General features: G+C 39.1%; 1 protein-coding gene and 1 non-coding gene across 3 annotated transcripts in view; one reads left to right on the top strand and one right to left on the bottom strand.

Annotated features, from left to right (window-relative positions):
• The first annotated feature begins 1,323 nt into the window (after positions 1 to 1,323).
• On the top strand, positions 1,324 to 1,395 carry trnaq-uug (transfer RNA glutamine (anticodon UUG)). The gene has a single exon. It is a non-coding gene; the product is annotated as a tRNA-Gln (tRNA).
• Positions 1,396 to 1,888: 493 nt separating this feature from the next.
• Positions 1,889 to 27,209, bottom strand: part of calcrl2 (calcitonin receptor-like 2) — a 30,125-nt gene continuing 4,804 nt past the window's right edge. Inside the window, exons 2-13 of one of the 2 annotated variants that reach the window (XM_071475480.1) lie at positions 17,097 to 17,154; positions 16,692 to 16,866; positions 14,103 to 14,210; positions 12,485 to 12,597; positions 10,960 to 11,051; positions 10,529 to 10,658; positions 10,181 to 10,334; positions 9,203 to 9,263; positions 6,650 to 6,716; positions 5,711 to 5,929; positions 5,137 to 5,178; positions 1,889 to 4,947 (exon numbers count right to left, since the gene is read on the bottom strand). In XM_071475480.1, coding sequence (XP_071331581.1) covers positions 4,657 to 4,947; positions 5,137 to 5,178; positions 5,711 to 5,929; positions 6,650 to 6,716; positions 9,203 to 9,263; positions 10,181 to 10,334; positions 10,529 to 10,658; positions 10,960 to 11,051; positions 12,485 to 12,597; positions 14,103 to 14,210; positions 16,692 to 16,866; positions 17,097 to 17,154 — 1,510 coding nt within the window. In that variant the 3' untranslated portion in view covers positions 1,889 to 4,656. The remainder of the gene's footprint in view (positions 4,948 to 5,136; positions 5,179 to 5,710; positions 5,930 to 6,649; positions 6,717 to 9,202; positions 9,264 to 10,180; positions 10,335 to 10,528; positions 10,659 to 10,959; positions 11,052 to 12,484; positions 12,598 to 14,102; positions 14,211 to 16,691; positions 16,867 to 17,096; positions 17,155 to 27,209) is intronic. The other variant, XM_071475481.1, reaches the window with a different exon arrangement.

Below are 27,209 nucleotides of genomic sequence, written 5' to 3'. Positions count from 1 at the left end.
CAAATAGTCATACAAAATTAATTTGTCTGTGTGGTTGACCTACTTCCAGCATATGGTGCATAGGTTGAATCGGTGATGACATTCTGTAAAGTCAGATAGCCTTGCATCCTACCAGACTGATTTCATTCACATTCCTGCATCCAAAGTCCAGCACCACATTGATTAACCACTAATCCCACTTAGCTGGTGAAATGTGTGTGTGTGTGTGTGTGTACTGGTCTTTAATGGGACTAAGGGAGCAGCAGGCCAAGTGGGAGTGGTCTGCTCACATGTTAGGGATTGTGATGACAGCGTTGAGTGTGTGCATTAAGCTGTTAGTATAGACTAAGCTGTGGGACATCAGGTGAATGTATCCTCACAGCACCTCTCTGTTAAGCTGGGGGGGGGGGGGGCTGGACCACTGTGCTCTGTAATTATCCAGGTCTATACAACAGGGGCAAAACCAATCACACTTCTATGACCTTAATGCAGAAGTTCAGCGACTGTGGTAATCTGAATTTATTTAAGAGAAAAAATCAATCATCCCTATTAAGAGAATATGTGGTATAACAAATGCAGAGCGAGATGGGGGTGTTAGGCATCGTGTAACCAAACATCTGTGAGTGTGAAGACAGCAGATTAAATGATATAACCCTAACTGGAACCCTAACAACTGAATAACCCCTAGGGAATGAATAAAGTATCTGTCTATCTGTCTAACTATATACTTAAATGTACCTTCACGTCATCACAACCGGCCAGTAAACATGACCTTGTCTGTGACGTCATAGCTAGATAGATAGAAAGATAGATAGATAGATAGATAGATAGATAGATAGAAAGATAGATAGATAGATAGATAGATAGGTAGATAGATAGATAGGTAGATAGATAGATAGATAGATAGAAAGAAAGATCCTCTGCTGCCCCCTTGTGGTATATTGTCGGTAAACCTCAGCAACAAGGACACAAAGCTAGCCGTTATTTTGTTTACCATGGCGCCTACGATTGACGTTAAAATAACACTTACCTTCACCGGCTTAACGCGAACTTTAGTAGTTTGGGCTGCGGTATCTTTATGGCAGCTTGTAGCTTCAGATAAGAGGGTTCTCGCTTCTCTCCACACCCACCGAGCACCGGCGTTACACGTATCCGTTCCCGTTGAGATACACTTATGCTAGTTCACGACAGCTAGCTCATTTTATCCGCCGTGTTTGCAGCGGTGCAACTGTACCATAGTGATAGTACTATAGAACCACTAACCAACAGCTTTAATCATTTACACGATATATGGAGGTATGTTTATGTTTCATAAGTCAACAAGCTATCAAGGCGGTACCATCCGGTCCCATGGTGTAATGGTTAGCACTCTGGACTTTGAATCCAGCGATCCGAGTTCAAATCTCGGTGGGACCTCATCCTTTTCTTCTACGTGTGACAATGTACCGATAGCATGTAGTTTTGCATGTGGAGTATTAAACAGGAACCGTGTGTCTCAGCAGCAGCAGCCAAACAACCACTTACTACACAAAATCAGTCAGTAGCAGATCACCGTTTTTTGTCCCGCCTAACTGGCACTATACCCTGTCTGCAGTGTTCACATCCTTTATTCAATTAGAGCAATGACATAATCTAAATTCTCTGGTAGGTCAAAGTGAGGCTAATTTCATTTCTTAACTTGCTGTTGATTATAAAATATAAAGCAATGCACATGTTGTATGAAAGTCTATGTGTAAAGTAACAAGGAAGACGTGAAGTGGACAATAGATCCCTCTCAAATTTGAGTATAAGCACATAACTACCAAAGTGCTGCATAGTACATCTATCAACCTTGATAAGCAAATAGACAAACTGTGCCACAGATTAAATAATTTCATTATGAAATACAACTCACACTGAAAACCACAAGTTTAAATTCAAACAACTTTATTTCCACACATAAATGGCAGTGTTAAAAATATATATACAGTAATATGCTTGAATTTACTATTTCTTTTGACATTTTATTGGAATGTTTCTCAAATTTCTTTGCAAATATGTCCATGACAGCTGTTTCTCCACTGGGCAGCATTGGCAGACGTGTACAGGGTTGGGACCCTGTACAGAAAGAGTTGAGAACCACTGCTCTCTAACAGAGCTTTCTCATACTCAGCTGTTTTCTTACCACAATTGTGGTTTATTCCCCCATGCATCAGTGTACCCTGCTGTATCCACACTGGAGCATTTGTATTCCCAGTATGTTGTGCATGGATGCATCCTGGAAAAACACCAAAATACATTTGCTGCTGGTTAACTTTCAAATATAAGACTTGCTCAGTATTCCAGTGGAAATTGAAATGGTGCTGGTACTGTAGCCTGCCAGTGTACATACAACACTGTACATGTGCAATGGAAAAACTATTAAATTTGTGAAGTGGCAGTAAATTATATTTGTGCATTTAGAAATAGTAAAACAGCCACTACAATAATAATACAGAACTTTACAAAGCAATAGGAACACTATTTTAAACACATGACAAATTGTCTCCTTCCCATGCTGACTGAAGTGGAGTTAATAAGAAATAGAAAAAACGCTTATTTCTAACAATTTATACACTAATTAAAGTTTTTTTCTCTATTCATCACAGAAACGTTTCAGAAGATCAAGCTCTTCTGTCATATTACAATAAAATTAATGTCATAATACAAAGTGACAAAGTTGGAGAGACTATTTGTGAAAAGCACCTGTGCACACACTGCTCACATACACTATTCCACACACCATAGTGTTTCTCAGTCTGCTCTGAGTGCTGTTTTTGCCAAAATGCCCCGACCCTTAGTGTTAATGGAGCGAGTGAGGAGAATGACTGAGATTCAGCAGGAGTGAAATGATTGCTTCACCCAGAGCTCCATTATCTCTTCACTGGTAATTCTCCTGTACTCACAGCTCAGCTCCTATTTTGAATTAGAAGAGTTATTGCCCGCGATGTTCAGCACATAATCTAGTTCCAGGATGTAAATCAGTTTGAGTCAGATCAGGCTTAATGTTACCCACATTCCAGTTTACACACATGTTTAGCTGTCATGTACCTAGGCTGTTCTACTTTGGACAAAAGACATAGATACATACAGTTTGCCACTAAAGCCCTTTCACCTTTCACAAATTTTACAAAAAACTTGTACAGCAATAATGTGTAGATACAGCATTTCTTCTGTTCAGTGACCAAACTTAACATCTACCTGCAAAGACCTAGTTTTACCACCCAAAGATGAAATTTGACTAGTTTCCAATGCTCATGCCTACAAAGAGGAAAAATGTAACTACAGAAACAGTGAAGCTGAGACAAAATGGTTGAAGTTTTCAGGTTGGCCGGTAAACTGTATAAGAGATAGAAAGGTTGTAATGCCTTCATGTTATGCCTTCTTTAGGCTTTGTTTCACCCAAAAGATTTATTGCCATATAACCTGTTATACTCGAAACCGTTTTTGAATCATTTTTACAGAATACAGAGGGAAACACAGTATCTACAGTATCTAGTGTTCTTTCTTGTTAGCTTTTTTTTGCCCCTTTTAACTCGATGGTTTAAGAGAAGAAACTTGATTTTTATTATTCATGGCCCATAGATTGTAGCTATTAAATTTCTGTTTTACTATAGGTGACCATTAAATTAATCCTTAACCCCACTGCAGCTAAAATCTGTAGCTACCAACCATATTGTTGTATATCAGGTATACAGGTATACAGCAGTTCTTTTAGTTTAGCTATTGTGTAATGCAGTAACTACAGTTTGGTTATTAGCTCAACGTTCTTTTAAACTCTGTTTTGGCAGAAATTATAATAATAATATAATCTTTTTTGTCCACAGATGTGGAAATTTGCTCCATGTCTATGCAGTATTACATATTATTATGTCCTAAAAAAATGTCAAAAGATTCTGGTCTTCAGTCAATTATAAAGTTATTGTGTTTTTCCTTTGCCGGACAAATTAGTCCCTAATGCTCTACAAATGAAGCAGTGTATGTTTTGGCAGTTGCACACTTCCTCTGACTGAGAGTAAATCTTATTTCTGAGATCTTGATTTAAAATGTGAACTATTACTGTGCTGCTTTTGTCGTGTTCCATCCTGTTCACGCAATGATTCTCTCAGTGTGGTGTAGGTTTTTCATTTACTGAACAACAGCCAAAATAGGGATGCTGGCTTTCCATGCTAATGTGATGGTTATCTTTCCTGGATAAAAGCACATGAAAAAATATGTGTGATCACATAAGTGGGCTGTAACATTCATTGGTCACAGTGGTGTACAGGTAAAGCATTCAGAGGCTTCACAAGGTAACAGACTACACAAACATACAGCTCTGCGTCTAGGATAACAAGATAGCAGGTTTGAGATTTGCACCTTTGTCTGTTCTGACAGGAAATATTAAAACTAGGAATACAAACATTATTATACAAGGATAACAGGATGACACCATAAAATGAATTCACATCAGCTCTTACGAGTCCAAAAACTGGAGAAGTTGCTGCAAAAGTATGCGTGTGTATGTGTGTGATAACCACATGCTTTTTAAGTGCTCTTCAAATACTATAAACATAGATATATTGCCCAGTCAGTTAGGCTTTATTATGAAAATATACCTGCAACCTCTCTGTTTCCTGCAGCTTCAGTCCCTCTGTGTCACCTCCATGCTGTGTCCAGTCAGATGTAAGTGGTTTCCGGCTTGTTGAAAATTTCTGCCTCCCCATTGCTGCAAATGTTGTTATTCTTTTGTTCCCCATTGTCTTTCTCATGGTAGGACAAGAAGTGGTTGTTTTGTTCAGAAGGCGCAGCAACAGGCTGCTCCAAGTTAATGGTGGCACGGCTAGTTTCGGTGATGGAGGAGTTGTTATGGTCGTTAACGAGCTTGTTGGCAGGGGGTGTTCCTACCCAGCCGGTTTTACCCCACGTGAACTTCCACTGAGCCCACTTCCTCTTCAGTGCTGCCTGGGCCTAGACATCAACAATGACGGTCAGGAGAGTATTTAGATAAAAAATAATCAACATTACATGACAGTATCTTGTATATAACACAACATTTTACATTATCCAGGCCAAAACAACTGATCTACCTGAAGTCTGTGTTAGTTTTTAGCCGGTTATAGTATCTTTGACACATGCAATAAGATAGTTCTAACGTACCTCAGCGTTGCAGAAACAGAATATAATTGCCACCAAGAGTCCCTGTGAAATAAATGGACAGAGATAATATATTTATACACAAACAGATGTCAGTAAGATTATCTGTAAATAATCAATATAAATTAATAAGTAAAATCACTTTTTTATTTGCGTCATATCACTTTTATTTGGTGACCATGAATCTTGGATGTGGTAGAGCCTCTTCCTCTCTAACTCCTGTGAACTTGAAACTGACTATCACAAGATTCAGCTGTATGTCCAATTTCCATAGGCAAGAAACCAAATAGCACTTGCGTATTCAAATTCAATAGCAGAGTGGCTTTGATGTTGTTGCTTAATGAAAATGGGTTTAATGGTACTTAATACTCTGAAAAGCCTTTCTGCTAAACACCAGCTGTGTTTGTAACATAAAAGGTCAAATCTTATCTTTTTTTTTAGGTTTTTATTATAAAATTGGCTATAGTTAACTTTGCCATTTTGCTTAACACATCCATGGTTTGAATAGGTCTCTGTGGCAGGTAGCAGCATCAGCACCTTGTTCAAACTCTAATGTACAGTTTATTATTGACCGTACCTGGAAGTGGCTGAGGATATTTACGAAGAAATCATAGATGGCACGGCTGATGCGTCCCTCTGGCCTCCAGGGGAAAAGCATGTACTGGACTCCCAGCAGAGGGATGAGGATGAGGGTGGCTCTCACTGCCTTCATGTAAGTCGTAGACTCAGCGCAGTGGGTCTCCTTCAGTTTGGTGATCAGAACACGGACGATGTTCAGGAGAAAGATTAAATTTACCTGGAAACATTGATGGGGGGTGGACGACGTGATGGATGAAAGAGACAGAGACAGACTTGATTAAACTTGAACGGAAGGCACATCTGTTCATATTATCTAAGGCATTACAATGACTGGCCTGATGGTGGCACTATATACTATCCTTCAAATAAGGAGCCCACGGAGGACTCTCCTATAACCTCTGTTCCTGTTACTCTACATTGTATTTAATGGCATAATATCCTTTTGTTGAGTTTTTGTTGTGATTTCCTTTCAATACTTATGAGTTTAACCACATGAAGGGAAGGATAGCATAGTGAAGTTCCTTTTGAAGGCTGCGTACTGTAGAAGAAAGAATCAATGGGTTGCACCCCTGTTCAACCATTATAATGTTACATCAATCAAATATAGACACAGCAAGTAAAAGTGAAAAATATTTGCTTTCACATCTCATTGGTAAATTAACATAATTCCTGTTTTTCATTTTGTTTCTGATGAAAATCTGCCAATTAAGACAATAATTTAGAAAATGGGTGATAGACTGATAGCAGTGCACATAAGTATATATCACTTGGAGGAGTTTCCAGTAAAAGTACTTCTCCAGTCTGTATTTAAAAAGCCGTTTTAAAGGTCATTTTCTACAAAACACATCAAAGTCTGCATCTGACAATGTAAAAGTAATCTTATGTGATGTAAGGAACTACCTTATATGTATAAAATATACTTTCGTGAATGACTCACAACCAGTGCAACTTGAATGGGCCCGTGGATGATGTATACCAGGTGAGTGCTTGAGCTGATCCAACATCTGAAACAAACACACAGAGCAGGAACTGAAATCCCTGACACCATGAATGTGAGTTTTCCTGTTTGGAACTGCCTACTAACGCACTGCCTACTAAATACTCTGTGAGAATCTACTGCATATTACCTACTAACTAAGCGATTAAGTATTCCAGTACCAAGCAAACTGTTCATGCTGAAGTATATGGCTAGCATCCCAGAATGCATTTCACAGCAAAAATCACCAGTGATGACTGGAGGGGCATTTTAATTTAAATTTCCAATGTGTGGTCACTTTATTTAACTAACATCTGTTTGTAAATCTGCTGCAATGTTTGGGGTTTGTGAGGAGAGCCGCTGGCAGTCTGAAGAGACCTAATACATTATGGGGCAGTAATGTGAGTAAGTTCCTGCCACATACTAAGAAATTCTTGCAAATCTAATATACATCTGGTCTTTCACATGTAAACTAAATCCATAGATTATGCAGTTGGAGTGCACCACTTACTCAGTGGGTTAGAAAGAGGATCCGAACACAGCCTACGTCCATTGTTGGCTGTGCCGGTCAGCGTCTGTGAGTGAGTGTCTGAGTGAGTGATGGAGTTGAGTGAGCGATGAAGATACGCTACCGGTCGGCTGAGTGTTGGGCTTTTCCCGTTGGCCGTTGCTCTTTCAAAATGATTTGGTGTGAACAGTTTCTATTACTTCAACAGGGGTTATTTACAGCAGACCCATTGGAGGCAGGTCTTTATTTCTAATTCCCTCTGTTTGATTGGTCATAGCGGCATTTTGGTGCGAAGCCTCTTTTTGATCCACTCCTCTTTGCCCTGTGAAAGTTACTGCATTAGGTGTTAATACAAATGTAGCCCTTCCTCTAAATTTTTGAGATTAAAAGCCCTCTAGCCTTCTCTGGACAGAAATCTTTTATTTCTTACCAGGGCTTTTATTGCTGTACTGCAGTAAACTTCTTGTCTCATTTCCAGCTCCTGCTGTTTCTGCTGTTGTGCTAGTTTCGTTAGTTTAGCAGTAACCAATGGCATCTCTCCCTCCCACTCTCCTGCTCTCTCTTGCTTGGTGTGTCTTACGTTTAGTTATCCCTCTGCCTCTTTTCCATGTAACAAATTTATTTGTTGATTTATCTGCAATGGAGGCCAGGCTCGGTGTATTTGAAGTACGACTCCGCTTTTTGGTAGCTCCCTGCTGAATTATTTTTATCCCCAGTGCGGTCAGGTTGTGTTGGTGAGGGTTGATTACATTTGTGAATCCAGTCCCAGAACATGCTCACAATGGATAAATGACAGGCACACAAACAGGGCCAGTAAAAACTTTATGGATTTTTTTGACCGGACCACGGATGGTGGCACACCAGGATTACCCCCGGTGATCCCAGTGGCCAGTCCGACTATGGAACAGTCTACACTGCAAATCAGAAATGGATTTTCATTGCCAGTGCTCATTTTTATGTTGACAGCACATTATGCTGTTGCATTTTGACCAGTATACCATACATTAGGTTTATACCTAGTCCTGTTATTTGCAGCCTATGTGAGGGATAGGGTAAGGGATTATCAAAAATCTGTATGACTCTACAGTTGCTTTGATGTTGGCAGCATTTAAGGAAACTGTTTAACTTAAACATATTTAGTTCTTGGACGGACCTAATATCACAACACAACAGTGCCGTACACTGTGGAATCACCCTGTTTCTTAAAACAAAGCACACTGAGGAAAAAAAAACCCCATCATCGTGCACATCATGGATATCAAGAGTGTGGACCAAACTGCAGGAGAAGAAGCGTTGCTGAAGGTAACTGAACAGATGAAAATCATTCTGGATAACGCACGAGCTGCAGAAAAACTGAGGGTGGGGGAAAATTAGGAGAAGCTGAGTGAAAAAATGGAGAAGGGGCGAACAAAAAGGTCATCATTAATGGTGGAAAGCGCCGTGAGATAATGGAGCTGTTAGAGAGGGCGATGCATTTACAGGCAGATTGGATATGTCTTCCTCTGCGGAGGAAACGAGCCTCACATGACAAAGGAAAACTGAGGGTGAGCAGGAATGAGATGAGGCTCAGTGAGGAACTGGAGAACCTGAACCTGCTTTGTCTTCCACTCTTTGCAAACGGAAAAGCTCAGCCTCCTCGTGCCTCCTCTGCTCTTCCTAAATGAAAACAACCACACGTCTGTGGGGTCTGCAGCTGTCCATGTACACGTCGGCAATCAAGTGCAACTGAGGTCTTAGTGACATCATTTTGTTTTCCTAAAAATGTCTTGTCCAGAGTTCGATTGTACCAAAAGACATTCTAAGGAGTGGGCTGTTTTTTTCTGGTACGTGCATGCCTGTTTTTCACTACGCAAAGTTAGCATCTTGATTAATATCACAGTTAATATGAATGGCCTGTAGTCATGTTACACAAGGTCACATACTGTCGTCAGTGCAGTAAACATGCAGCACATTTAACTACATTAGTGACATCTGTAAGGATAATTGTCTTGGTAGCTACATCTTACTTGTCGTTAAAGAAAAGCCCGCGAGCCACAGCATACGTCATGGCAGGAACGATGGGAAAACCTTAGGATAAAGAACAGAAACACAGACAGAAATATCAGACTGACGCCATGCATCTCTCCGGTGGCTTCTGCTTTTGCATCACAATATTTAAATGTAACATTAAATCTAAAACACCTTAAAGCGATCAAGTATATTTCCCCCAAATGTTAAACTAATTCAACAAGTTTCATGTATACATTTCAGAAAGCTGAGGCCACAGTTCCTGTTCCAGCAGCAAAAGCAGGGAGTTAACAGTAAAGGCGGCACAAAGGACTTGGTGATTACAGGAAGGTCATACCGTCCAGATATAAAAAGATGTGAGCCTTTGAGAGAGAATCCATTTTGAATGCATAAGAGCTGGTTGAATGCAGTGGCACAGAGAGGCCAACTGAAAGCCTGGATGAGAGTTTCTCATGAAAAGCCCACTTATCTAAGCACAGGTACAGCCAGCCTTCAAGATGACATTTTTTTGTGTTGAACTATGTTTGAAAATGAATGTACTAAAATATAGGAAACCGTTATAGATGCTGTCATATATCCAGGTGTAATTAGTGAGTATTACATTAATGTTTTACATTACTGCTAACCTTGAAAACTCTGAAGAGGATAATGCAAAGAGAAGTATTGTAAATGCATTATAAGCATCCTGAGCAAATGGCAGTCATAATCGCCCACAAAATGCAGCTGCATAGGTGTTGCTGTATTAATGCAATTCCTTCATATTTTTCAGATGATCGTACTATCAGAAAAGTTACATGTGATATAATCATTATATGTAATCTGCTGGAAGCATATCCATGTGCACTACGACAAAACAATGTTGTCCCTTGCAGATATGTATATATGATGTCTTATATGAACACGACCACAAGATGGAAGCAGCTTACACTGAAACGCCACAAGCAGTGGCAGTGAAACATCAGATCCTCCTGACTCACCCCATCCCAGGATGTGATACCAGAAGAGCTGCTGCTCCCCCACAAACACGGCCACTATGATGAGCGTGTGGAGGTAGATGCCTTCACACAGCATCCAGAAGTAAGTGGAAGTAGATGTGTACTGAGTCAGGACAGCCAGGACCTTACAGCTCACCTGATGGACAGGAAATGGCAAAACTCTACTTCAAGTGTATCATGATGAATTAGAAGCAACTTTTAATCCATTAAGACTATGGTTAAAAACAAAAAACGAGCAGGATTATAGTGTCTATTGAGCACTTCAGAAAGTTAAGTAAGTGAATTGAAATTCATTAGTATCATGAAATGAAATATAACTCAGTGGCTTACAGGGTTGCTGGAATTTATGGCATGGTTATTGGCCACGGTGACGGAGAGCCACATTATAGTAACAATGGAGTTCAAGATGAAGGAGAGAAACATGTTCTTGTGGAGGGAGATTCTCTGGCAGCTGAGACTCCTAAAAGATGAGATAAACAGAGAGAAAGAAGGAATAGTTCATCAGTTATGGTTACTTTACATTTTTAAATGCCTATACTAATATTCTGTGTCAATTACTAAATATCAAATTACATCTGCTGTTGGAATCACAACTAAAATTATGATATAAAAGGTCAATACTGTTGCTATATGTTGTCTTACATACAAACAGTTAGGACCATTTTAAGCCATCTCACATTCTGAAACCAAGTAAGTAAATCCCTACATACAGTATATAGAAGTGTTCAGTCAGACCAGACGAAAACTCTCATTTGACTCACTTGAAGTAGGAGAAGATGATCAGACAGATAATCAGGGAGACAATAGACAGACCATGACCCACCATGGCCAGGTAGTAGAGGCTGATGGCAAACTGCAGGGGAAAAAATCTTTAATCATGATACATGGATATACATTCACCACTTCAATCAATCAATCAATCAAAGTACTTTAATGATCCCAAACTGGGAAATTGTTGCGTTGCAGCAGCAGCATAACTTACAATATGTATATATGCAGTTCTCAAGAACGGTTATAAGTTAAAGATGTAAACCTGCACACGGAATCAGGTAGACTGTTTGCATACTCTCTATACAATATGCAGTCAAAAGCACAGAAGGAAAGGAAACATCTGTAGGGAGAATATTAAAAGTGTTTCCTGAATGGCCATAAATTCAGATACACTGACAATGCTGGACAAATGTCATGGCAAACAACTGGGATTCATGAAATATGTCCAGAGGCTCAGACAGTCTTTACGATGCCAATTCCTACAGAAATATTTGTGTGCAGGGGCTTTAAGCTTCTTGTAGACATTAGGATGGATTAAATCAATCCTTGATCATAAACTAGAGGCCAACATCAAAAAGGTTCACAGTAAATTTACTTTTAAACCAGAACTCTACTGAGACACAATTCTGTGTTTTAGATGTTTAGGTGTTTGAAGTCTAAAGAAGTTAAGCGCGGGGAAGAAATCAGGATGTGCAGGAATATCAATATCTACTTCACAATCACAAAGAATTCAGGAGTTTTCCTGTGTTGATTACAGTTATGTTCTGCTACTCCAAACTTGATCCAAAGCCACACAAGCACGACATAATTAGCAGTGCGACTTTGAACCTTGCACTTTGATTAGCTCAGCGTAGTGAGGATGGTATTTATTGTACCTCATTTCATAACGATACAATCACACCGCCCAGCTACAGGGGACAGGCTACGGGAGCGTGTGAATTAAAGTCACATGCTAACCTTTGACCCTCTAGAGATTTTGACCATGTGGAGATTTTAAAGAAATCTGACTCCACTTGCTGAACTGTAACTTTAGCTAAGCACTGTGGACTCAGCTTGTTTGCTGCAGTTTACAGTCAGAGCACATGATTCAGTGAGTCCAGACTGCAGTTTGCCCTCAGGTCATGTTGTTATGTTCAGCTGTCCAAGCCTGCGTTGTGTAACTTCGGACTATCAGATGTCAACATCTGTCATGAAGCCTTCTGCTGTTATTTCCTTTAGTTGGTTCCAAATAAAAAAAAAAAAAAATAGTTCATAGTTCACTCCACAGGGTTTACTGCAAATCTGCCAATGGTGTAAAAAGTCTTCACTAATCCAGGATATTAATCAAATGGTGTTTTGCTAGAGTGCACTGGAAGGGATTAATTAGTCTCATGGTTACTATGCGTCGGTCCATTTGAAATAGGACAACGAGCCCTGTTTATTGGTTTTCTGATTGTCTAAATGACATAAGTGAATGAACTGTTCCAACCTTTGCAACTCTCTGATACACAGTACTTTCACTGCATTGTGTTTTACCTTGAGTTTGTCCTTGGTGTGGGCCTGACACTGGGTGTAGTTAGTCCAGATGCGGTTGCTCTCTGGGTGGTGGAACCACTGGCCATCAGGATTACACACTTTGGTAACCTTCTCTGTTGATAACAAAATTATAATCACAAATACACTTTACAGTTTGATTTAGGTGACCTCAGGCAAATAGACAATGAAATGATCACTATATACTCCAGTTATAATTTGCATGTTTTAGTGTCAGTGCATTGGTCTATATGTACCATGTATTTATTTATTTATTTATTTATTCAATGATACAAACAGCATAAAACCCCAAAATATCAATAAATAAATGAAAAAAATAATTAAGAGGTATATATCAATACGAACCATAATGACTGTAAGTATTTGGGCAGTTACACATTTTTGTTTTTCAGACCTTGTGTTTCAGCACATTCAAATTGAAATACCATAACAAATGGATATTACATTGAAGTGCCAAGTCTCAGGTTTAATTTGAGTGAGCTTACATCAGTAAAGAAAGAACTTTGCGCAAGATATAACCGTGTTGACACGTAGGGCCCAAATTGCAAGCGTTCAAAATTAGGTGGAGACTTGGCTACTAAATGTTTGGATGAGCAGAAAATCATTTGCATGGTGAAGAAATGTCCTCCTCCAGGATGTAGGCAGACATGCTTCATTGTTAGTGATCAAGACCCCGTGAACCTCAGAGGATTTACCACAATATGCAAACAACAGGTTAACCTGAAAAACAGAAAGGCCAAGCTGCAGTTCATATAAACATAAAAGAAAAGAAAACTCAAAGTTCTTATGAAATGATAAAACAATAATTGTCCTCTATGAAAATTATGTAAGAAGGAGAGTGTGGAGAAAAAAAAGGAACAGCTCATGACCCAAAGCCACCACCTCATCTGTCAAACATCTTGCTGGGTCTGTTACGGCTTGGGCATGTACGGCTCCAATGGAACTGGTACATTCATTTATTGATGATTTCACTGCAGACAGAAGCAACAGGATGACTGCAGAGGTACAGGGGCATCCTGAACTCCAAACTCATTGAACGACATTTCATCATTCATCCGGAAAATGATTCAGCCACCTGATCTCAATCTGAATGAGCGGCATTCCACTTAGTGAAGACCACACAGAAGACAGAGAGACCCCACAACCAGCAAGAGCTGAAGGAGGCAGCAGTGAAGGTCTAAGATCACCAGTGAAGATACAATGTGTCTGCCAATGTCTGTGGGTTAATGACTTCAGGCAGTCATTCACTGCAAAGGATTTGCCAAAAAATACCAAATATGATGATTTTGTTTGACTTGATGTGTATCTGTTCAATTACTTTTGAATTCTTAAACCTTGGGGCACTATGTGTTAAAAGGGATATATCTCACTCACAGTTCTTTTCTATATTAATGTAAACATACTGAAATTAAAGCTGAGACTTGGCACTTTAATGCAGTATCCATTATCTTATTTCAAACTGAATGTGCTGAAGATCAGAGATCAGATCAGAAACAAAACAACGTGTAACCGTCCAAATACTTTCGGTCTGGACTGTGCATGTGTCTGCATGTGTGTGTGTGTGTGTGTGTGTGTGCAGGTGTATGTGTTAAGGCCTCACCACCAGGGTCAAAGTCCTGAAAGTACTCAGGACACATCTGCATTGCAGTCCCTGGAGTAGAGTCCCCCCAGCAGAGCCAGCCATCCCACGTCCGATTACAGTAAGTACCTGCAGAAGGCAGCGCAGACAGGAAATTGTACTTGCAGTGCGTGCAGACACTAGACATGACAGAAGTGTATGACTGTGCCTGTGGGCAACAATGATAGCACAAACATGGTTGTTTTAATCATGAAGCCCCCTGGCTCTTGCCTTGGCTTTTTAAACTTAACTTTAATGTAATACTGTTTGCTACAAGTGCAGACTTTAGATCTGAGGCTACGCTACCACCTGAAATCCTCAACAGGAGCAGGGCTAGAAATAAAGGGATGTAAAAGTCTACCATATAGCCTTTTTCCACCTCCAGTTTTAAAGTGATGCATGCCCAAATGAGGCACCTAATCCCTCTCTAGGTGGTGCTCTTTCTCTGTTCAGAACTTTAACCAGGCTTCAGTGTTGAAGGGTGGCGGAGGATTCCTCCAAGGAAAGATTTTTCAGTCATTGCATGTTTACAACACCAAAATAAAAGCTGGTATCTGGTAATATGAACTTCCTTAATTATAGCGTCTACATGACTACATCACATTTAGTATTAGTATTGAAGTAGTATTATTAGGGGTATTTGACTTTTAATGAGGGGTATAATGGGAGGTATGAAGTTATTTTGGGAAACCTATTCAGTCTTTGTAAACCACTACAGTTACTATAATTTTCATTTATGTATTGTGCAGACATCGATAGGTTTTGGTTCCATTTTAAAGGAACATCTGAGAAACAACCTAGTCAAAACAGAAGTCTACTGTAATGTATTATCACTCAACACATGAGTCTACGCTGTCAGTGTCTCATTGTCAACAGGGAGTCATAAAGGTAGGGAGCTGCTTCAATTTTTAATAAACTCCCTGACTGAATGCATCATAAATTATCTATTCAACATAAGTGGTGTTACACTTACATAAACTATCTGTCTAACTGCAGCTTGCCTGTACAAAGAGGGTCAACAATAGACGGAAACCTGGCGGTACCAGGTTGCACAGTGGCATGTTGGGAAATGGAGCACAAAATAACATTTCAAAGGCAGCGAAGCACTGAGTAGCAGCCACTGGTAAAGAGACAAAGGGCAAGTTTCCTTTCTTTCAGACTCACTTCCTCTCTCTCTCTATTAGTGTGTGCACATACTGGAAATTGCAGGACAACCAGTAATGTATATATCTAAATCTGCATGTTAAAGAAGTTATTATTTAATTATTATTATTGAATAATGTTTGAAGAATGTTTTTCATGAAGAAATCTCGAGGTTTATGTAGTGACCTGTACGTACCACAATGAGTCTGGTCTCTTGTAAAACCAAAAGATTTTGTCACTTGTCCAAGTAAGTTTTCTAATATGGTATCCTTCTGGCTTCACTGCGGTGCACTAATGTGCAATGGGTTCATTACTGACCCTGAAGCCAGAAGATGGAAAACACCCATATGAGGCAACAATGAGCACATTCCACACTTGAAAATTAATTTTGACAAGCGACACAAAAGTGAGATTTATGTTTTAACAGATGTGTTTCCAAACTGCGCTTTTTGGTTTCACATGAGGAAAGTATCGAAGATAAAGACCAACATGTTGGTTTGGAAAATGTACATCTAGTTAACCAGAGTTATTACAATTCATCCTCAATGGAACATGAATGACTCTACCAAATTTCATGCGAGTCCATTCAATAGTTCTCTCACTAAAACACACAAAACAAATCAGCCTCATTGTGGCGCTGAATGAAAGGTCAGGGGATCTACAAAATAAGTCGACCTCATCCACTGGAGAACATGACAGAAAAGATATCAGTCCGGACAAAAGTAATCGATCAAAACACTGACATTACAAGGCTGAGAATTCTACACATAGCAGCTTTAAGTTAACACAAACCTTTGATGAGATTGGAGTCTTACTAGCTGATGCAGAAAAAGCAATAATTCCTAATAATTCCTCTAGAAAACGGTTTTGTATCGATAGTTTCTATGGACTCATGAAATGATGTTAAAGTGCGGGAAGCAGCCAACTCAAAAGTCAAACATTGTGCTGGTTCTGTTGCTTAGACATGTGTGGCTGTGGCCAGTGAAACTGACGCGCTGGCATTTATTGATGATTTCACTGCTGTTGGAAGTCAATTTCCACAAAGTATTAAATGTAAAGAATGTTTTTCTTTGTTTAACCTCATGACAATCATTGACTGAAAGTCTGATTTTTTTCGCATAACTTCATTGTGGGTCCTAGCACAACAGCAGTGCTAAAAAAAAGGAGCCAATAGAATTACTGGCAAGGCCATCTAAGGAGTTTTAAAATTGATTAGTTTTGAAAGAATGTCCTGTGATTAAATGTTTTTTCCTAGTATTCTTAGTGATTACATTTACAGAGGGAATGATTTATTTGAAAACTGTCTCGTGTTGTGATTAACATTTTATCCGCCATCCGCACAGAAACAAAACAAGAAGACATTAGTACAAGTTGGACAGTTCTGTTATCAGCTCAGCTGTGAATAAACAATAGGCACAATCTCATCACCTTCCTCTGTACGTGGTGGATCGCTGATAATCTTCAGGTAGCACTCAAACTGAGCAGCCAGAATCTGGTGTCGGGAATTTCCAAGGACAGCAGATATGTCGCTGAAATTCTCCTGCTGCCATTGCACTCCCTTTTCAACAGTCACCATGGACCCCACATCCTCAGACTGGGACACCTGGGTAGTGAAGTCATCCAAAAAGTGAGATAAAGATAAGGTATATTACAAATATTATATAAATAACTGGAAAATGTATCTACAAATACCTTAATTAAGTCAATGCACGTGCTCCTCTCAACATAATCGCTACAAATATTATATCATATTATATGTGATAGTACTTTCAGCAATCAAATGTGTGAAAAGGAGAAAGCTGTGCATCTAGAGGGAACCACGGTGGTACTCACCTCTGTGCCCAGAACCAGCGCAACTATCAGTGAGAGTGTTAGAGTCCGCCACATGTCTCTAAAAGGATACAGGACATTTATTAGACATTTTTATGCCAATTTTCCAAGCAATCATATCTCATTATACATGAGAAAAACTGTAAAGAGGGATCTGGGAACATGAAGCATAAAAAAAGCACAAGACTGTAATTGCATGATGTCAACAAAGTATTCTGTATATACAATGTTACAGTTTTAATTTGGATTTGGATTTCAATGTGCGTATGTGACTGCATGGTTTATGAGCAGGCTTATGTAGGTTTATTTACAGTATGTGTATTTTCTCATCTATCAGGACAGGAAGTTCATGCTCCAGCGGCCATTCCTCTTCACTGTCCCACTCAGGGTCGGAGAAACAGATGTGTGTTTATTATTATTTTTGGCCAAAAGGGCAGCAAGTTCCCTTTAGTGTTTCCTCTTTAATGAGCCTAACGAGGGGGAAAGAAATCCTCAGCGTACGGAAGCATAAGACAGAGGTGACAGCGGCAGAGACCCTAAAAAAAACAAACAACACACGCTACAAAAAGTGTCTCTTCAGTGGAAAAACATGATGAGCTTTATCCATGAGGAGGGAAACTGGCTATTGTGTATTTCAGTGATTGGATGTAATGGTTAGCACGGCATAACATAATGTCTTCAGCTGTGTTTTCTTAATTTTGCTGTAAATACAAGTGATAAAAAGTACATTATAATGATATAATCATAGTGCCAGATGCGCATTTTAGGTGTTAATGAAATGCTGAATTATTAATTATGACTTGTTAATTTAGAACTGTAAAATCCATCCCAAGATAAAATTATGCATATTGAAATTTTTCTTTTAATTTAATGGTACAATGCAGATGTAAAAAAAAAAAAAAATTTTTTAAATGATATGCTGGGTTTGAAAATTGATGGAAGTGTGAACTTGAGGGGTAGGAGTGAAGGAAACTGGAAGGTAACACTGTAAACTCAAGAGTTCGAGTGGTTACGGTTCCAATTCATGCCAAGAAACTGTTCTCTGAGACCGGAGTAACGAAAACATTTTGACAGTTGAGAGCATAGGGAAGAGCGATGGGGAAATAAAGGAGAAAAAAATGTGGGAAATGCTGTGCGTCAGAGGTGTGAGGGTTTTGGGAATCAGTGCTTTGAATAGTTTGAAAAACCATTCTTCATTCTTTGTTCGGACTTTTTTTTTTTTCTTTCCACCTGCTCCACTTGCTCACATACAGCAAGGGACGCAGAGCACTCCAGTGTGTTGATGGGCTTATAAGGAGAAAAACAAGACATAGCCAGATGACTCGATCAGAACTCAATGCTTTTTATTAATTATGCTTCAGAGAGCACCGTAAGCATAATTGAATGCATAATGTGTTTGTGATGTCACGTAAACAAAGGGAAAGATGAGGTTGTACAGAAATAAACTGTTTTGACTCACCCCAAGACGCAAAGGTAATTATTAAAACATTTGCAGTAAATAACTTCTCAGTGTTCAAGATTTTAATATTTATGTGTACCTAACCTGTCAAAGGCATAGAAAAGTTGTGCAAATCTCAGACGCATGTAAAACACAGTCTGGCCCTAATAATGGTAGCTGCGATTGAGATTTCTGCATGTTTAGTTAAAAAAATCTTTTTTTTAAAAAAAAAAGTATTTTGTTATCTTACCAAGATGAGAATATCAGTACTTCATTTCTGTGTATTGACAATGTTTTTAGCCTAACGTTAGCTTAGCAAAAACACAAAGCAGTAGGAAGCAGCTAAGCCTTGTTATGCCAAAAAAAAAACAAAAAACCAGCAAACCTGTATTATGAACAGGTATAGACTAAGAAAACATGCTGTAGTTAAACAAGCTGTTAGCTTAAGTGCTACAGCAAGGTGTGGACCAGTAATAGAGAAAGAATAAACCCAAAGTACATAGGTGTGTAGCTTCCAAGCTACCATGATAAAACACGTAGCTAATTCAGACAGCTTCTAGTGGTGGAGGGTGTTTTCTTTTACTTCTGAGGGAGGCTAGCTGGTTACCACTGCTTGCGCCTTGTGCAGCTAGTACTTTATATAAAGGGATGTTTGCAGCAGACATTTTAGGGGATGAAGCTAAAAACATTAGGGGGGCTATTTGTGCATTTTCTCAGCCACTGAATGTGGTTTCCTGTCGGGAGCAGGAGGTGGTGATTATCAGCCATGGTTGTCCTTCTAATAGGAGCGGTTATAACAGGCCCTCTGAGCAGTGCTACTTCTTCAGGGCAGATTTGAGGCTACAGTAAGCTGCTATCGGAAAGCGACCAGACAGGCCAGGGATAGCTGGCTAGCTTGCTAACTTCCGTAGAAGAAAGGATTTGACAGACACAAAGGTTAACATCTGTTTTGCTTTCCACTGCTGGAGACAGCTGTGGATATTGGAGTTTGATGCTGAACTTGCAATGTGTCTTCTAGGCAGGTAATGTAGCAAGAGTAATAGTAATGACAGCTCTTTCCTATGAGGTGGCTCTGTGAGCATGCACAACCAGGGCTCTGCATCTCACACGCCTAAGCAGACTGCAGCCATTATGAATTAGTGTTAATAATTCAGTGCCATTCCTGCTATTACATGTCAACATGTCAAAGTCTATCAAATCAAAAGTATTAAATAGATAGCTTCTTGGTCTAATCAGCCAAAAAAATTTTTTTGCTACATGATGTAATGCACTAATTTGCATATGTACAACATAATTACAAGTTTTGCATACTAATGCAGACTTTCTCAGACCATGGAAATAATTTAATTGTCTAAAATACATGAGGCATGGCCTGTTGCCTTGGCTACCGATACACAGGGCAGCCTCTATAACCTTACACTTCTCACTGAGGCATGAGGTTGAGGATGAAGCATGGGCCAGGGAAGAACCCACTGAATTTTTGTGTGGATCTGGTTAAAGGGGTGAATCCAGCAATTTTATTTAAAAAAAAAAATCATTTTCTTTAACATATTTTCTTTAACATTTCCATCAGTTTCTCAGAAAATAATGTATGGCTATTGAGGTTAAAAAAAAAAATATCAAAAAAATATCAGATACATTAATGATCTTATGACTTAATACAATTTGGTGCAGATCCAGAAAATAATCTGAATCTCACATGTAAGTAAGACATTGATTGTGATGATATGCACTGTACCGAGTGCCATTGTACTTGCTGATTTCACACTTCCATTTTTTTCTGGATTAAACAAATGAGACATGACATCTTAATAAGTGAACCTTAGAGGTGCTAAGAGGTGGGGTTTGTTATCTTATAGTGCCAGCTGCAGCCTCATTTCGACAGTCAGACATTAGAGTGGTTTTGTATCTTCTTCTCTAACTCTCGGCCAAAAAGCAAATAAGCTGATCTCCCACAATGTTGAACTATTTCTTTCACATGGCTTGATGCTGCAGTGTATTTCACCATTTCAAAAAGGTTTCGTTATTGTTGACTATGCTTATGTTTATGGCTAAGTCTTAACTCTACACAGTTGGAATGTATAAACTGGGGATTAGTTCAAAGAGCAGAGCCTTCTCTGCCAAATCTGACTGTACAACCATTTACAGCTGACCACGGTGGAAGGGAAAGAAATGCAAAAGATTAATTTTTCAAAGTAACTGTCAGTGTCTGTTTTAGGGACCCATCAAGTTGCAACTCTTCCTGGTCACTCGAACCCTACCTCCTGCACCCACCATGAATCACACTGCATGTCAGGCAGTTTGACATCTGAACTTCATGACACACCAGCACATAAATTATTCACAGTCTCTTACTTGCCCTTCATGATAAAACCTTTAAATTGTTTCCTTCCAGTGACAGACAACGCAGCCGTCTGTAATTTGACACATCAAAAGCAAAAATATTAAAGCGTTTAAAGACATTCATGTATGCAAAGATAAGCCAAAAGGTGCTATTTGTTGTCGTCTGTGCTGCTGAGCGCTCGTTGCTGATTTTTGCATTTCACACAATACTGTTATATAGTTTCCCTTGGACTGCAGTTTGATTTCTGTAGGCGACGACGACCATACACAGAGACACTCACAAACACCCAAACATTCATTTATAATTACAATTCCATTCAATAAAAACCAAACAATGAATGCTTTTCTGTCTGTTTTGTACACAGTTGAGTCTGGTGATGCATTGTTCCCATCAGTACATTGTAAATCCAAGGACTCATGCACTCGCACATTATAATACCTTGGCAGTGCTCGCTGTATGCCATTGTCAACAATGTACACTGCGTACAATCTATCTGTCAACTGTAGCCAAGTAGTTTGGGTTCCTTGCTTTCTGGTAACAATACAAAGTGAGAGGTCATCGCCTTTGTCACCTCCTCTGTCCCCGTCTTTCTTTCCCTCATTTTCTCCAGGGTCATCATAAATGTTGTGCTGCCTACATATGACAAAGTGTGTGTTTGATCTGTGTCTAAACTCGCTTTACTTCTCCATGTTGAGATGGAAAAGTTGTTTTGTGTCCAGACGTTCTCTCCCTCAGGAGGACATGTCTGCCCCTCCACTGCTTCTTTCTTTCTTTCTTTCTTTCTTTCTTTCTCCTCTCCTGTTCCTCTCATCCCTGCTCTTTGACAGTCTTTTCCTCCCAACCTGTCTCTGACCCCTCTGTTTTCTCTCTTCCGACACTGTCATCTGTCAACATTTATCCCAGTCACTGTCTCATGTTCAGTTTGTGTGTGTCCCTTATGCTTCCCAGCCACTCTGGCGGTAATTCAAGGGATATATCAGCTCAGCTCTGGTAAGTGACGAGGACAAAAACACCAAAATCAACTACCTTTAAGAAAGCTGTTTCTGTCTTTCCTCTGTAGCCTGTAGAATATTCAACAGGCCAAACAGTTGATGTAGCCACATTTACTTGATGATGATGAAGGTGTATTCACATTAAAGCTGAAAAGCTGCTTTTGCACGTGCCTTGCCATAATTGCGCATGTAGCTTTTGGCAACGTCTCTACGGAGAGGTCTTTGACCCGAGCTGCACTGACTGATTGTTGGTGCAGTCTCTTTCTGAGTCTCCAGAACTGTACAAAAACAAATCGACCTCATATTGAGACCAGACAAAGAAGATGCTCACTTGACAATATATCAACATTTATATTTGATCACAATATTTTTTCTTATTGTGATCAAATCCCATGAAGAGACCAAGCCCATATTGAAATGACCCCACTAACAATTATTGCCTGTGTATACAAAGCCTCATATATGTTATTCCTCTGTGCCAAGGAGCTCCACTGTTCAACAAAAATAACTAAAAACACATTAATTAGCCACACTGATGCACTGGGTGACATGTTCCTTCATTTTTTTTTTTTTAATGTATTTATTATTCTAAGCACTGAATATAGCACTGAAAGTGGCTGGTAGTTTTACAGTTTTTTCATTTTTCTTTACGTATGTATGTACGCAAAGACCTTTGACAAATTCTTGAATCTTGAATTATGATGAACTCATCATCATTCAATCCCACATTCACTGTCCTGCTGCCGCGGCTGTAAAAGTACTCTCAAGTGCATCACATCAATGGAAAAAATTGCCTGCAAAAGAAAATGCATTTTCTTCTCTTTGATGAATGAGTAAAAAAAATACAGCACCTAGTTGTTCTAGAAAATTACAGAGCCTGAAAGTATATATTCATGAGTCATTTTTGAGAATTTACATGTTCAGTGGAAATGATTGGGCTTGGGACTGAATGCCACATGCAGGCTGAGGAAGACAGAAAGTAATAAGAGACAAACTAAAACACTGTTGGTTTCGGTCTTTTCACGGGATGCACTGACAATAACAAATATGTTGAATGTATATTTGCAAACTGAGGATGTAGGTTTAGTCTTTTTCTCCTGTATTTTCCATTTATTACTTTTATTTGTAAAAGTCCCCTCCTTTTCTCACCATAATAATACATAATAACACCAAGGCCACTGTTCTACAAATGAAGCATGAGTAATTGTTGATGTCTATATTAATTGATAAATCTCCCAATTGCTCAGTGTACTCCTTCAAAGGAGTCCTGATGTCTTTCTCCAGTGTGATGTTAGATGGTCTGAGAGCAGTCATTGTCAAACTGGAATGTGTGGTTTGCCTGTCTGGTAACAGCTGTAGAAACAACCTGTCCCCCCTGTGTAGGAGACTCGCACTCATACTAACACAACACAGAACAAAGCCATCAGCTAGTGGCAGCTTCACCCATAAACATTATTAACATGTGCATCAGCCTTCAGAAACTCACATCAGGCTGCAGCAGTGTCTCTTGGAAACCAAGGTGCTCAAGGTAAGTGGTGTTTGTAATGAAAGTGTCTTTTGTACGCATGAAACAACCACCTTGCAACATACACACAATAATCACAGTGATGAACCTGTCCTCTTTGTTTTGGAGGTACACACAAATACGCTGTGTATAAGCATATGAAAAAGCTTCCTTTGTCAGTGCTCCTTAGCTGGTTTAACTAGCTTCTGCACACTAGAGACAAAGACGAAGCAGGTTTGTGTTTGAGCCTCGGGATCCTTTGCCTAGATACAATCCAATGGACACAATAAACATACGTTTCCTGAGCCACAAACTCATACGATGCCCTAAGATCATAGGACAAGTCAGTGTCCTCAGTGTTTTGGATGGACTTTGTCATAATTTTCTTTTATTTCTGCTAAAACAAATATATCTGTCAAGAAGCTAGAGGCTCAAAATAAAGGGGTGGCTCCAGTAACGCCTTCCTTAATGCAATGAGGTAGGACATACTGTAAATACATCTACTAATGGCCAGAAAATACTAACACACAGCATTTTTTAGCTGACAGAAACTCTCAATAACTCATCTGAGGCATGCTGGGACACAATCGGACATTCAGTAGACCAGCCACACCTGGCAACGGGCTACAATTTACAAATAGCTTTCCTGGCTGTAAGCAGATAAAACAACAATCCTGAAGTGTTGCTTTGGCCAGCGTTCCACACTTTCATCTCCATCCAGTGTTTAAATATCACCACTCTGTAGTATTTTACCCATTCTTGGAGTTAATTACTGATGAACTGCACACACTTTTTCTTAAATTGTGTCTCCCTCCAATCAATTATCTCGTACAATTCCCAGAATGCCTTTGATTCACTTCCAAGGGATGGTAATTTTCCATTTAGAAGTCGGATGTACAGCTCAGTACATCCGGCTTCTAAATGTGTAGGTGGGAAAGGCAAAGCAAGACTTTCCAGTGAGGGGGGGCCCTTTTCTTCCTGTATGACTCTTAAATGTTGCAAAATGGAAATAACTCTTAACTCGAACATTTTTATCAAAAATCTTTGGTATATGCTTTAGCATGAAATTTAGTTGAAAGACCCTAAGTGTAAAATTATGTCATTTTTAAAACGGTGGTCTTCTTGATCCCAATTGTCTTTTAGAGAACAGCAGAACATCCTTAAAGCTCACTGTGAGTCATACTGCTCTCATGGGGTCATGGGTCATCAAATGGGATGATGGGAAATCCAAATATTGTTGTTCTACTACACCAGATTTAGGTCTACTGGCCCCTACATGCAGTGAAATGGACTGCAGATGCTGCTGTGATGTAAAACAGGATATTACCCCAACCCTAGATGTCATTATTGCTTGGGGTATGACCAGCAGAAAGGACTTTACTACTAAAATTAAACAATTAATGTGTGTGTTGCCACTGCAGAGTTCTTACCATGTTGCATTTATTTCAGGGCGGAATTCATCATAACAAATGCAGTAATTGAATCCTTTGCTTTGGGGAAGGATTGCATTAAAGCTTAAAAAAATAAAAAGGAAAAAAAAAAAACAAACAAGCAAAATATAGTGTAATATTAACAGCTTTAAGAGCAAATAGTTGACTGAAGTTCTTCTGCTGCTGACAACAACAAAAGAGAAAATGTAATTTTATAGTTTATGATCTTTTAAGATAAGAAGGAGAAACAAATATGATGCAAAGGAACAATAACAGAGTGTTATTGTTATTGTTGTGCTGCAGGTGGGAGTGTTTGACAGAGATAAGATAAAATACCAGGAACACAGCACCAGGGAGAATCAGAAGGAGCAGAAATACGCAGCGGCTGACTCCAGAGCAGGTCAGGAATGAGAAACAGCGGCTTCCCCTTCATTTACATGCCGAGCTAAGCGTCTGGATGACGCAGTCAAGGGACTGGTAAATTATAACCTCCAGGTGCGTATTATCATACGATATACAGCCACTGTTGTGTGGAAAAATAAATTACGTATCAACTCTCTGCAGATCCACACACACCAGGACAGCATCTAATGATGATTTTCATTATTTCATCTGATGATATTAATTCACAGGGCGTATGAACAATTTGCTTATTTAGTCTCTCCACTTCAAAACCCATTCAGTTTACTACCAAAGAAGATAACACTAAATATTCACATTAGGGAAGCTAGGACCAGAGCTGCTTTGCATTTTTTCTTTGAAAATGTTGACAATTATTAAAATTGTTGCTGAAACATTTTTCTGTATATCCACTAATCCATAAACTACAATGTATACTGTCAGTGATGGATTAAGATGATATTCAGATACTTTATTTAAATGAAAATACCAATACAAAAATATAAAAATGTAAAAAAAACTGTACTAAAAGTCCTGTATTCACAGTATTTAATTATTTTCAGAAAAATGCACTTTAAGTATGAAATGTAAAAGTACTTGTGCTGCAGAAAAATTGCTTTTTAGGAGGGGCAAATACTCTTTGGTGCAACCGCTAACAACTCAAAGACCCAAATCATGGAGGAGCAACAAAGTAGACACTGCTTTACTGTCACAGGCAAAAAAGGTTGGGAACCACTTGTTTGATCTCTAAGAATTTATATTATTTTATGAACTCATCATATGTCTGTAATATAAAATCTGTATAGTAACTATTAACTGTCAAATATGTGTAGTCAAGGCTCCCATCTGAAATATAAGTTTAAGTTTCAGAAGTTTAAGTACAGTACTGAGTAAACGTACTTTGTTAATTTCCACCACTGTACACTATATATCTATTGCCTCATTTATATGCTGTAAGAGGTGATGATTTAGCCTTACACCACATATAAAAATCTAGTTCAATCTATATCACATTTCAGAAGAGGAAGCAGCTAAATAAAAGTGATTTTGGCTCATTCAACTGCATTTTTCTTGTCTCGTGTTTCTCATCTGTTCAGTGATTTCTCATGTATTTCAGTCAGCGTCACTTTCAGATTCAGCCCTGACACTGAATTCAGTTCTCTCTATGGTTGACTGGCTAATAGGTCAGACTGTCAGAGCTCCCTCTTGTAGCTACCCGGGGAACGAAGTATGTGTGTGTCTGTTGGTGCATGTCTGTATGCATCTGCGCACACATTATTCCTATTTATTTGTATTCCCAGCAGGAGATCCAGAGACTCGCAGAGAAACAACACAAACCTCAACAGTGTGTGAGTGAGTCTGTCTGTGTGAGAGGGAAGGCAAAGGAAGGATGAAGGTTGAAGAGGATGCTATTATCTTCCTCTGTCATCCTGCAAACCACTTCCTCCCTTCGCTCCCCTCTCCACTCCACAGCCCAACAGGTTAAAAATAAGCCATTGTTACACGTACACAAAGGGACGTGGAAGGGACTTTGATAGCGAGGGGAGACAGCGAACATCCTCATAGGCTTTTATTGTGAAAACAAAAATTCACTGTTAGACATTGAAAAGTGAGGAAGTTTATTATTACTGGATTTTATAATAATAATTTTTCACATTTGAGAGGTTCATTTTTGCCACATTTGCTCAGCAATTAAAGAAAACCCTCACACTGTTTCGGGGCTAGACTTCGGATCTATTCATCCTGCTTCTGTGCACCTGCTTCACTAAATAGATGTGCAAAGTTATTTAGTTACTTGAATGGTTATTCATTAAATTTTCTGATGATTTATGAAATAATTAATAATTGCAGTTCTAATCTTAAAATGGTGCTGCTGACTGTGTGCACTGCAGGCACGACAAATTACAGATTTCACCGACACTGAAATCTCCCAAAACTGTTTCAATCCCCAGAAGAACATGTCATAAATAATAGTAAAATAACAATAATAAAAAATAAAAACTCTTAAC

Source organism: Trachinotus anak, unplaced genomic scaffold (assembly GCF_046630095.1).
Source record: "Trachinotus anak isolate AG129_WGS33_773 ecotype Australia unplaced genomic scaffold, CSIRO_AGI_Tana_v1 ptg000004l, whole genome shotgun sequence".
Lineage (NCBI taxonomy): Eukaryota > Metazoa > Chordata > Actinopteri > Carangiformes > Carangidae > Trachinotus > Trachinotus anak.
Note: the sequence above shows the minus strand (reverse complement) of the source record. Positions and strands in the feature narration are given on the sequence as shown.